The 12,869-nt window shown below is 37.9% G+C and overlaps 1 protein-coding gene across 1 annotated transcript in view; it reads right to left on the minus strand.

The window, feature by feature from the left end:
* Positions 1–741: 741 nt before the first annotated feature.
* SLC9A9 (solute carrier family 9 member A9) overlaps positions 742–12,869 on the minus strand; it is a 366,051-nt gene continuing 353,923 nt past the window's right edge. The window contains exons 15-16 of the mRNA XM_067465985.1: positions 5,279–5,384; positions 742–3,805 (exon numbers count right to left, since the gene is read on the minus strand). Coding sequence (XP_067322086.1) covers positions 3,584–3,805; positions 5,279–5,384 — 328 coding nt within the window. The 3' untranslated portion in view covers positions 742–3,583. The remainder of the gene's footprint in view (positions 3,806–5,278; positions 5,385–12,869) is intronic.

Genomic DNA, 12,869 nt, shown 5'->3' on the forward strand with positions numbered 1-12,869 from the left:
GTCTTGTTACCATTAATAAACGGGCTAATAGTTTTATATTGTACTGCACTAAAGCCAATACCATTTTTCAAAAAGGTACGCTGTGAATTGAATTCAAATAATTTCTCTGTACAGAAGAAAGTTACCTGTTTTCACCCTTGAATATTGTCTCAGAACTGTTCTGGTCAAAACAAAAGCAAAACAAACAAATAAAGGATTTGGGATTTAGGAAGAGGCAGTGTGTAAAATTGATTTGTGCTTCCTTATGCCTACAATTTATAAGATAGAAAATTTTGGACAGAAGGGAAAATAGACTGTATTCTGGGTTGCTGTGAGTTTTCCAGGTTGTACAGCCATGTTCCAGAAGGATCAGGAGAGAATGCTTCTGGAACCTGGCCATACAGCCCAGAAAACTCATGGCAACCCAATGATTCTGGCCATGCAAGCCTTCAACGACAGACTGTATTCTGTCCAGAAAATGTTCACCAAAGTTACAAATGTTCACAAAAGTGCATTGATTGGCTTTGGAGACCAGTTTCCCACAAAATGGAATAATTTGCACAACTTTGAAAAAATTAAGGACACAATTCAGTCACAAAATTAACCTGTGGTGAGAGGCATGAATTGCTTGACAAATTACACTGGCAATAGCAAAGAACATTTTACCAAATGCAACTGATTCTGTTTTTTGGTTGTTGTTGTAGATTTTATTATACAGTATAGTTAGGTAGTTTAAATTTGTTTATAAGTATGCAGTTCATTTTATATTTCTTTTTGCTTCTATTCTACGTTTATTTGATGTGAGCAACTTTTGTGTAGTTTATTTTTGTTGTATATTTATTTAAGCTTTACTTTATGTAGATTTGATTCAACAAACATGATTGATCAAAGAAGGCAGGTCTTTAATATCCCCATGACCTTAGATACCATATGCATCTTGGTGTATATAATTCTTCCGTTTTCTTCTCTTCCTCACAATCATCCCTTCCTAATGCAGTTAGGTATGTTATGCCCAGAAGTTATACATTGACAACTTCTTTTCATCAGTGTCAGGTATCACTAGAACTAAAACATATTTTTCCTTAGGGTGAAGCAAGATCCTCTGAAGCAAATTGATTCATGTTTTGGAAGAAGCAAAATAAAAACACATTTCAGCTACTGATGTTTGGGTTCTTGTTTTCATTTTATACTTGAAATAGTTGCTGCAAAAGTACATTCAGTTAATTAGACTTGGGAAAACAAGATTAAAACTTGATTATATTCTGTAGCAATTTCAATCATTCACAGTTTCATCAAGATGGCTTGACATTTATTCTTAGAGATTTCATATGTCTAACATTATGAGTTTCATAAACTTTCTAATAATAAATGTTCCCCTTATGACTTCTTCATAATTATGCATCAAACAAGTTGAGGCTGCATACCTGAACTGAGGGAAAGAAGCAATTCATCATAAAGTTATCTTTGAGTGCATTGATTTTGCTTGAACTGTTCCAGCACTAAGTTGTGTCCCCAGATTGTGATCTTTGTTATTAAAGATCTGCATGGAATATTTTGTGAATGCTGTGATTTAATCTGCAATTATCTGTAACATACAGAATTCCACCCTGAACAAAGGAACATAGCTCATACACAGGAAAATGATGACATGAGAAATCTTTTATGAGCCTTCTTTTCCATGGGACTGTATGTTCTTACTTAATTAAAATTTTCAACCAAATAGCAAATGCCCTCTTGGTGGTTTAGAAATATGAAAAGACATAACAACCAGTAAAATATCGACCAAATCGAATAAAGGTTGAATTATTGTCAATATTTGTGTTTCCAGATGTATAACAGAGAATAAGAAGTTTATCATGGAGGTAAGGCACCAACTTGGATACTTGTTTGAAATATTCAGCTTGTATATGTCTTCTTGCAGAAGTAGGTAGACAAGTACTGAACAATCATGTGCTAACACTGAATAAAAGGACATCACAACTCCTCAGGTGTAGCTGTCACAATTGTTTTACATAAGATTGCTATTGTAAGTTAATGACAATTGGAAGAACATGATTCAACATCAAGAACTAAGCTATGCAACCCATTTACACTGAAAAATAGTTAACGCCAAAATGTACATAAATCTGAAGAATGAGATATGGGTGGATAAGAAATCTGGCCATGCTTTTATATCATAGACTTTGTTTTGAATCTGTAGTTAATTTGTAGAACTGCAATAAAGCCCTGTTAATTAATTGTGAAGATGTTCATCCAGGCACTGGTTATAGTGCTGCAATAAATATTGGGTGTTCCTTTTGTGTTGTAGTACTTGTGATGGTTCTTGTTGTTGCTTTGGCACTTCCTAGCCAGTGTCTGGATGCATATGTTATCTATCGGTGCCCATAGCATATCAGTTACTCTATCGTGCAATGGATATGGCTGTCTGTAAATTGTAACATTGCAATAGCTCCTGGGTGAATATGGACATTGTAAAACTACTCAAACATGTTGTTTATACCAGGAAGACATTCAGTAGTTTTATCCACAGCATTTTTAACAAGTCCATGACAGTACTTTCCTATACCTCTCCTGCCTCCATATTGTATTGTGAAATAAGCAAGTAGATATATAAAGTTCTTTCTAGCACCATCATAAACATCACTATATGCGGATTTGAGCAAGGATGCTATTCATGATGGATGATGATTCAGGTGACCTTTTCCCATGCTACCTGCACAGTGGCCAGAAGTCTGACTGTGTTATGGAATGATTTCAAACTCTTATTGTTTACAAAAATGTTTTTGCACACATCATTTGAAGTCCTAGCCTTTTCTCACCCTGGATTTCATATATAAACATGAAGCATAGGGGAATCTGATAAACGATTGCTTCTAGCTAATGCATGGAGTTTGTATTATGAATGGACTGCACAAGACACACAAAAACATGGACTGGGGGAAGAAGCATAATTTGCTGTCTATACTGGTGATCATGTTTAATCATGATCATCTCAAAACCTCTATTATTGATCTGTAGCTAATATATTAATGCCTATTTTTATGTGCTGCATTATTAACTCTTTGCTGGCAAGCTGCCACTGACAAAGGCTTGGAAAGCTTTAGCAACACCAATGAGAAAAGAAATGCATCCAAAAGCCCTGTCAACTTTGCCCCATAAGAGGGTGTGACAGCAAAAGAAGAACAGTATCACAGTGTCTGTGATTTTTGGAGCATGTACAAGTTCGCTCAATTCCCATCCTTCCCTCTCTCTTGGAATTAATTAGAAGAATAATATACAAAGGCCTTTGTGTGCATGTGAGATAGGAATGTGGATGATGAAGCGTGATCAGAGACCAGGAGTGCATATGTAATGTCCCAGAAGCAGAGATATGATGCCTTCGATTCCATTATTAAAAACTGCCACTGTCAGAAAAATTAAATGTAGTTGTAGTATATATATGGAATGGTAATACGTTCTCATTCCTTCGGGCTCCAGGGATAGATTCAGCAAGATTTTGCTTCTTTTCGTTTGATGCCCTTAATACATTTTCTCAAGCTTCTTGCTAACTCTGCATAATAAACATGGCTCTTCTCTGTGCTTGTGATATACTTTTTTCTGGACTTCAGGGTGAGGAAACCAACTGGGATTGGTTTGGAGCAGGTTCAGATTGCAGTTCATATCCTCCTAAGCCAAGGTCTCCTTCATAAACGTTTTCTTTGCCTCCATGATGGGGAGAACCTGGTTTGCTTTGCGGAGGCATGGGTGAAAGATCAGAGGCTACATAACTCAGAGTCAGTTCATCATTGTTGACAATGCAGTCAGTATCATCATCTTTCAGTTGCTCCTAGGTATTATTTTATAAAAGAAAAAAGAAAGAAAGAAAGTTACTTATCAATGCCAAAAAAGCATCACCGTGTAGTTTCATTGAAACCAAGTTGGACTTGATTTCATTTGGACGTTTTATTGAATTCCTTTATATCAGCTCTTGTCAGTTCACATTATTGTAGAACAAAAGCAGTCTTTATGTATTGAACTATGTATTCATGAGTAACATTTTAATATGGTTAAAATTGCAATTATGAGTGAGCCATAAATAGCTCCAAACAAAACTACATTACCTTTAAAAAAAAAAGAGGTACCCAAATCCAGAAACTTCTTGGTCATGCAGAAATGACTTTGGCAACCATGGCCTGAGAAATATTCATTTTAAGTCACTTTTTTCTATTTAGGGGAGCACATATTATGTATATTGGCACAATGGAACCCATGGCAGTTAGTGGCTTTCTTGTAAGAGGGCTACTAGATCCACACACTTTAAAAGAACTGACTAAGGTGCCATCTCCAAGATAGATTGAGCTTCTTGGATAACTTATTTCAAATTAATAATAACACCTGGGGGAGATTAATTGTCTCACTGACATGGAAGCCACCATATATGGAGTTATGGATCCAAGGCATAATAGTTGGGCAAATGTTTGTATCAAAAAACAGATGTTAATGAAGTTGATTCACCAACTGAGTCAATTGACTTGTTTTAATTGGGATTAACTAACAGGATTCTAGTTCAAGGCTAAAATTAGTGACATAAACAAGTAGTTTGCTTGTATTTGTATTTTTTTCTTATTCTGGAGATTGGTAATGTTTTCATCCCTCTGCAACATCTAAACCTTCCCTTACACTTAATAGCTTCTTCCATGTTACTACTGTTGTTGGTAGAAAATAGAGGGGACTGGAGATGTGTTTGGCACAAACTGATGACATCATCTGCTGAGACCAGACTGGAGGACCCCAATGGTTTTCAGTAGACAATGCCCCCAGTTTTCTCTCTAGGGCCAGATGCCTGCCCACTTCCCCCTATTCTCTTTTGGCGATGGAATGACTGGAATTGTGTACTATTACAGTACAATTTAACTTATGTTACATTTGATCATACGTGTTAACTCTGCCTCACTTACTGTTAGGATGTTTGTGTTATGACCAACAATGTTATGAATGACTACTGATAATAATACCATTGCACTTTTACATCCAGTTCACTCTGATAGGACCCCATCTCTGCTACATATATTGTGAAATACCTGAACCTGTGAAATGAAGTATATTTGATAAAATAGGTGGTAATCAAGAAAAGCTCATGTGAGAATAAATCCGTTAGTCTCAAAGCACACATTAACTTTTTGTTTTCTTGCTAAAGCACAGATTTATAGTGGAGTCCCTGGGAAGGGGGGAGGATAAGCATATTAGGAGCCCAATTAGTGTTTATATATATTCTTATGGTTTGGGACCTATTTCCAGTCTTAGACATTTGTGTACTTACCCCATATGCTCTAGGACTAGTTAGTAATCTGGCCACAGGATTACACCAGCTTGGTAAAGTTGCAGTAAGTGGAGGACCAGTATGGGTGAGAATGGGCTTCAAATATCTGTAAAATCTGTTAAGTACTATAAGGCACATCAATCACAGCATCTACTGTTGGAAGAAATTGGCACTCAAGATCAACAAAATTAAAACAAGATAAATAGTGTATTATCCATCTTCATGAATAACAATAGGAATATATTTCCATTTTGTTGCAAAAAGTATGTATTGCCTGTAAATATGATTAATTAATACCGTTATAGACATTGCTTTAAAAACATCCACTGCTAATCTTTATCAGTGTGGTTTTCATAATTTGGACAACAGAAGTTTCTTCAAATATGTTCTCTCTGTTTGTTCATCATCATTATTAAAGCAAAATGTAGTATGAAAATCTAATGGGGGTCTAAGTTCGTTCCACTGCTGGATACGGTAATTGTGTAACTATATACGAGTTTCATTTTATTGTAGTGGAAAAGTACAACTATATCTAGATATGCAATAAATACTAGGACATTGTGGTCATTGGCAATACATAAAAATACAATCAATTTAATTATTCCAAAAGTAAAAGAATCTGGTGGAAAAAGCTACTGCAGTTCCAATACACATATTTTTCAATTCACATATTGCTTGACTAAAATGTATTTGTACATATTTTTAGAAATGTGCACCTGCTTTTTGTCCATTTAAAACTTTGCTTCTCCACCTCCCAGAAGCCTATTTGCCTTGGCCAATAGCCACGAATTCTTGGAGCTGATGTCCCAAACATACACAGAAACAAAGTTTGGGAGTCGTTGATTTAAAATATATGCCCATCATCTTAAATGCATTTGTCACACTTTATTTTAGGCCTGGCAAAGCCAGAAATAGGTATCTAAACACAAAGTGCTGTGAATCTGTACTTGCTTTCAGGAAAGGCAGATCAGGTAGATCTGATAAAAAATATTTGGTAAAGTCTGGCCCCATAGACATATTCAAAGATGGCTATCTGGAGGCACAGCAAGGAGCAGTCACCATTTACTCCCTCTGTGTTTGGATCTTCTGACCAGCAGCCCTTGCAGTTTTCACAGTCATGTGTGGGTGGTTGTATAAGAAAGCTTCCTTGTGCAGTATTTGGAATAAATTGCAGTTTCTTTCCAGTCCTTCCAGGAAAATACTTCTCTTGAGCTCATGTGGTCCATGTGTTTTGTCATAACTTTGGGCAATGTGGTGGACCAAGATCCAGTTTTTGTGGAAAACAGGGTCTGTCAGACCTTCATTTTGGGGGAAAGGATCCCAGTAAGAAATTTCCAGATGCAGTGAAGCAGGAGCGAGGTCCATGTCAGGTGCCTGAAGACTCTATCGTATGGATTCCACTCTGTCACTTTTCAGTTGTTTCCTGGAAGTTAGGCCAGTGGACTAGCATATCAGATAGTGAGTTTCCTAATTCCTGGACCTTCATGCCAAACCAACACTATAACAGCTGCAAGCAAGGTTGCGCTGTCTTTTTCTCCAAACCAAAATGTGTTTGTTTGAACTTCCTTCTGACCAAGCCTGCTTCTTGCCACTTAATCTACAAAGCCCCAAGAAGTGTGGATTTGTCACATATCGTTAATGGATATACCCCTGTCACCACCTGAATACTCTATAGTTGTGACAAGTTCATGTACGGTTGAGTGGGAAATTACTATTAAATTGCCTTGTGTGTGAAGATGTGAGGAGCTGTGTATAGCTTATTTACACATGGAATGGCAGTGCTGAACGGAAAATGCTTTCCCGTGTTTATGGGTTAATTTGTAGCCAGCAAAAGTGGGACAGTAGTTCAGCAAGTTCTTGGCAGCTGGGGAACAGGACAAATTCTACAAAGCTGAGCAGTGCTGGCAGCAGCCTCTGGTTGTTGTTATTTTCCTCTTTGAAACAATTTAATTGCTTTCTTGCTGCAAGTGGTGACAGAGATGTATTGCATGGCCCAGTGGGCTACCTTGCCATATTCACCCACAATGCTTCAGTTGCAATGAAGATGTGTCATCTCACAGCTTCAATCCAGAGGCAATGTTAGAAAAAAGAGATGAGCTTCCAATTATGGAGGGAATAAGGCAGCCAGCTGGAGCACCAATTGCTGCCCATCATCAGATATAGTAGTGGAGCAATTAAGGTTACTACTTATCACTGCCACCTCTGCCTCAAATGAAAGAAATACTTCCTACCACTGAGAATATATTCTTTTTCTCCCCACTGCATTCTAGCCTTCTCCTATTGCCAAAAGTTTACATTCAGCTTTGTGTACTTGTCACTGTTTGATGGTAAAGCCATCAAAAAATAATACAAAATCTATGTGAATCAACCCTTGATTACACTATTTAACATTATTTTTTTCCTGCGTTATAAATGTCATTTCTTAATTGGTCCTATTATAAAACATGGAAAAGGTTATTTAGACTGCAAAACTTTGTTTTTGTGGGACATTTTACAGCACATTTTGCTATAGTTTTGCAATGAAAATCTCTAACCACTTCATCACATGGGGCTCACACTTCCCACCAGTCCAGAGATGGATGGGCATGTTGCCCTTCACAAGATGTTGCTGGACTTCTGGCAGAGGACCTACCCACAACGGGAGTGTAAGTGTCCTAGGAAGTTTCCCTCCAAACATGAGAGCCTGTCTGTGTTGTGCTGGCTCCATGATCCATGCCGCTTTGGCGATGCTTCCCCCAAGAAATGGGAAAAGTGTTGTCATGACAAAGCAGCGCACCAGGTGACAGAATCACCCCAAATCCCTGCCGTTTTGCTACAGAAGCTGGCGAAATTGCACAGGCCCCCGGTGGGGGGATCCTCCATATGATGCGACCATTGAGTCTCAACCAATTCAACATAGTTTGTGGCAGCCACAGAAAAGAAGTTTCTGGACTACAACTGTTAGGGAAACCTCCAAAATAGCAGAGTATTTAAAAATACAGGTTACTTATCTGAGCAGTTAACTCACAACAAGCAGAAGGTGTAGTTTTGTGGCTGTAAAAGAATTCCTGAGCTAAGGAGACAAAGTTGCAGAGTTTCGTTAAAGTTTCAAAAGGTTTATTTAATATGTGTGTGTGTGTGTATATTCTATATTTCTTGATAGAAAAGATTGGGTCTAAGTTTCTCTCTAACTCCAATACTTCTAAGTTCAAACAAAAGGAAAAAAAACTGGATTGCTGTCCGTTTTCCGGGCTGTATGGCCATGTTCCTGAAGCATTCTGTACTGACGTTTCACCCACATCTGTGGAAGGCATCCTCAAAGGTTGTTAGGTCTGTTGGAAACTAGGCAAGTGAGGCTTATATAACTTGCCTAGTTTCCATCAGATTTCACAACCTCCGAGGCTGCCTTTTGTAGATGTGGGTGAAACATCAGGAGAGACACTCACAGCAACCCAGCGATTCCGGAAATGAAAGCCTTCGACAACACAAAATGGAAAAAAACTCCTCTAAATATTACATTTTCTCAATCAAACAGAGCAGAGAGAGGTCTGAATGAACAGGTGGAAAAAGAAGTGTGGCCATGAGGCATTAACACAACATTAAATGCATTTTTTAGGATGCATGTCCTTTCATCAATAAGGATGGGAGGAGAAAGAGAAAACAGATATATCAACAGACATTCAGGAGTTGGGGTTAGGGGTGGGTTGCTTTTCATTGAGGACTGCAGATTTGAGCAGTGTGTGGTTGAATTCCAACAATAACAACTACTTTCAAAGTAAGTAACACAATTAAAGAGGAAAGAACACTTTAAGCCAGGAAGATAACATTTTATCCACATTTTTCAAATTTTGTTACATAGTGTTTTTCATAGCTGAATATATGTACTACCAACAGAACATATAAACACCATCTTCTTGCTCTACAGCTCTTAGGATTTAACCAGGGATTCTGGGAGTTGTACTCAAAACTAAATTTTCTAAGCTCTTATTATTCCGAAAGAGATTTCTTTTGAGATAATCTGAAGTGATACTAAAATCCTTCCTCTGGAGTTGATTTCGCTCTACCATGGCTTGTCCCCACATTTCTTTCCATATATTTCTTCTGTTCCTACATTGAATCAAGTATGAAAAAGTATTCAGTATGAAAAAAAAAATCTTCTACTGCTTGGTTAAAATCTGATTGCTTGCAATTTCCATCTAGTAGTTCTAGTTTTGTGTTCTGCGGCATCTGAGAATATCTTCTCTGTGACAGCTCTGTTGATACATGAAGACATCTATGATCTTCGCATAACCTTCTCTTTTCCAGGTTAAATATATTCAATCTCCTTTCAACTGTTTTTGTAAGACTCACTTTTCATACATCTCTGGTCATCTTGGTTATTCTTCTTGTGGACATGCTCTGGTTTGTCTACACACTTCTTAAAATCAATGCAGATATTTATTGAAACCTCTAAACATTATAGTCTGTAATAAAGAGGCTGTGTGGAAAGGGAAGTCTTTGGGCATACTTTGAAAACCTACAATGAAGATGAGTTTTGTAGGATGGTTGCTGTGGGGTTTTTGATTGCCTTTTACTCAGTCAGATGTGTAATTTAATCTCTTACAGTCTAACACAGTTATAGCATCAACCCAAGAAAAGATCTCGCTCTCCCAATCCCAGATAAACTAAGATATTTTACCAAAACTACCGAGCTTTGGTTAAATAAATGGAGCCTGCAGTGGGTTAAACCACTGAGCTGCTGAACTTGCTGACTGAAAGGTCAGCGGTTCAAATCCAGGGAGTGTCATGAGCTTCTGATGTTAGCCCCAGCTTCTGCCAACCTAGCAGTTCAAAAACATGGAAATGTGAGTAGATCAATAGGTACTGCTCCAGTGGGAAGGTAATGGTGCTCCATGCAGTCATGTCAGCCTTGGAGGTTATGGACAATGCCAGTTCTTCAGCTTAGAAATAGAGATGAGCACCAGCTCCTACCCACAACTATGCTATGACCACCTATTGACTAACTGATGCAATATGTGAAGTTTAAGCAGAACAGGGAAAATATTTATTGGGATGACAGTTGCCAGAATCCACTGACCAACATAGATACTGGGAATAGTAGGTAGTGATTTCTGGGAATTGTCATCCAAAAAAGTAACACATCCAGCCCATGGGCACAAAGTAGTCATTTTTGCTGCAGTTTCTGGGTGCTAATTATGTGCATGCTTGTGCTTATTGATCTAAATCTATTATGCCATTATCAACATGACTGCAATACCAAGCAACACAGGGAACATCACAAACTCGGAACTCTGTGTAGGAATGTTATTAGAAAACAGGAAGGAATCTAGTCTGAGGATATGTACAGTAAGCTATCTGGATAGATTGTTTTCATTGAACATCTGTGATGCCCTCAAAACGTGCCCTATATACAATTGTAAACTATTCAAGATGCAGCTGCATGCGCTGCTTTGCATAAAAGAAGCAAATGGCTAGTAATTGTCACATATCCTCTGCATCCAAGTGCTTGCTCAGCATTTTATAAATCAAATCAAACACCCCCTTTCATTGCAAATGTATTTCATGAAATGTTAAGTAACTTTATAGCAGAGGAGTGAGTGTTAAGTTAGTCCCCATAATGTGCTCTTTCTCAGAATTCAACACATTTGTTTTACACCTCACACTTCAGTGCTTTTTATACGGAATTATGTAAATACACTTACAAGTATGTTATGTTATTGTATTGCACCCATTTTTCCAACCTTTCCATCCAAAATGATTTATCAAAATAAAAGAAATTCTGTGCATCTTGAGCAATTATATTATCCTCATCTCTGTCGAAAATTATTCTTGCCAAGATCACTTGTAAATGATATATCCTTCTTCACCACTTTCCCATGATACTATCTCTCTGGTATCAAGGAAAGCAAGATGTCAGCAATTTATTTGCTACATTAAAATCCTTTAAAAACATCTTTGATCACATTCTTTAACAAGATAAAGAAAAGGATAATAAAAAAGCATTAAATCCACATAATTGCCTGAGGTCTTAGAAATAATAACAACTGAACTCCCATGTCAATTACTGATGCAGAGAAATCTTCAACAGACCATCCTTGCGGTATGACGAGCGGAGGTTATAATAATTATTAGTATTATTAACTTTATTTTTTTATCATGCCTGTCTCCCCATAGGGATTCAAGAAGATGGAAAGCTCTCAATTGTGTGTGGAAGCATCTTAGCATTGTAAATATATACACTATTATATGGATCCTGTATACTATTTGGCATTAAGAGCACATTAAAAAGTCTTTTCATTACTTGATTCATGTACTAAGTTCTGGCAAAATACATTTTGATACATTCCACAATACCAAAAACTAATTTTCTCTTTCTCTCCTACATTTCTCACACATGGGAATCAAAATAGTTTGCAATATAAGGCCAAAAATACAGTTAAATCAATGGATAATATTAAAATACTTTTACATGTAAACTTGTAGCAACTCTAGATAGGATCAAATAGGATTAATCACAGCCCCAATAGAGGGAAATGCACCTTGAGTCACATACTTAATAGACCACCCAAGTGATTCAGACACTATCTGTACGCATTATAAAAGTGAAAATATGTATGTGTGTATGTGGCCGAGGTGTCCACTTACACAGACAGGTTCCCACTTCCACAAAGAGCTATACCTCCCACTATGCAGGAGACACCAATGACCCTCCTTCCCATGACATTGCAGGTTATAGCGAATGCTGTGAACATGTACAAGAGCCCTGCCAATGTCCTTCACGAACATCATACTGCTCACACCCAAGTGAAGGCTTTCATATGGGAACAATTTCACCCTAGATTTTATGTGTTTCCTCCACCACAGACATCCTAGTGTTCCTTACTGTCTCCATTGGTGTGGAATTTGCATGATCCCACCCACTGCCTCTCCCTTAACCCTTTCCTATCTTTCCTATGGCACACAGCAAACAGAGGAATTTATCAGCAACCGGACATACTGGAGGGGTTGGGAAACTGACAGTGGCAGATCTGGACTAAACTTGGCACATAGAATCCTGGTGACCAATAGAACATACTGGAGGGATTTGGGAGGACTGACCTTGGAACCCGGGACTTATAGTTCACCCTGCATCCAGAACGCACTGAACCCAGCCTACAATGAATCTTGGCATTAAGACCCAACATGGCTAACTTTAAATACTGGTGGGGTTTGGGGGTGATTTATTTCAGACATTTATATTTTGTCTTTCTCACCCCCGGAGGGAGGTTCAGGGTGGCTTAAAACCGGCAACCATTAGATGGCAACAGCAATAATAAGAACACAGTTAAACATTAATTAAAACACCACCATAAGTTAAAAGACCATTTAAAAGAGACAAATCCAAGTCCAGAGTCATAATTCAAAATTTATCCATTGCCAATCACATGATTCCTTTATAATTGTTACTGCTGCGACTGCTGCTCGAAAGCTTGGTCCAGTGGTTCTCAACCTGTGGGTCCCCAGATGTTTTGGCCTTCAACTCCCAGAAATCCTAACAGCTGGTAAACTGGCTAGGATTTCTGGGAGTTGAGAGTTTGTCAAAGGTCCACAAAAAGGTTACAAAACAGTCTTG

This window comes from Anolis sagrei, chromosome 3 (assembly GCF_037176765.1).
Source record: "Anolis sagrei isolate rAnoSag1 chromosome 3, rAnoSag1.mat, whole genome shotgun sequence".
Taxonomy (NCBI): domain Eukaryota; kingdom Metazoa; phylum Chordata; class Lepidosauria; order Squamata; family Dactyloidae; genus Anolis; species Anolis sagrei.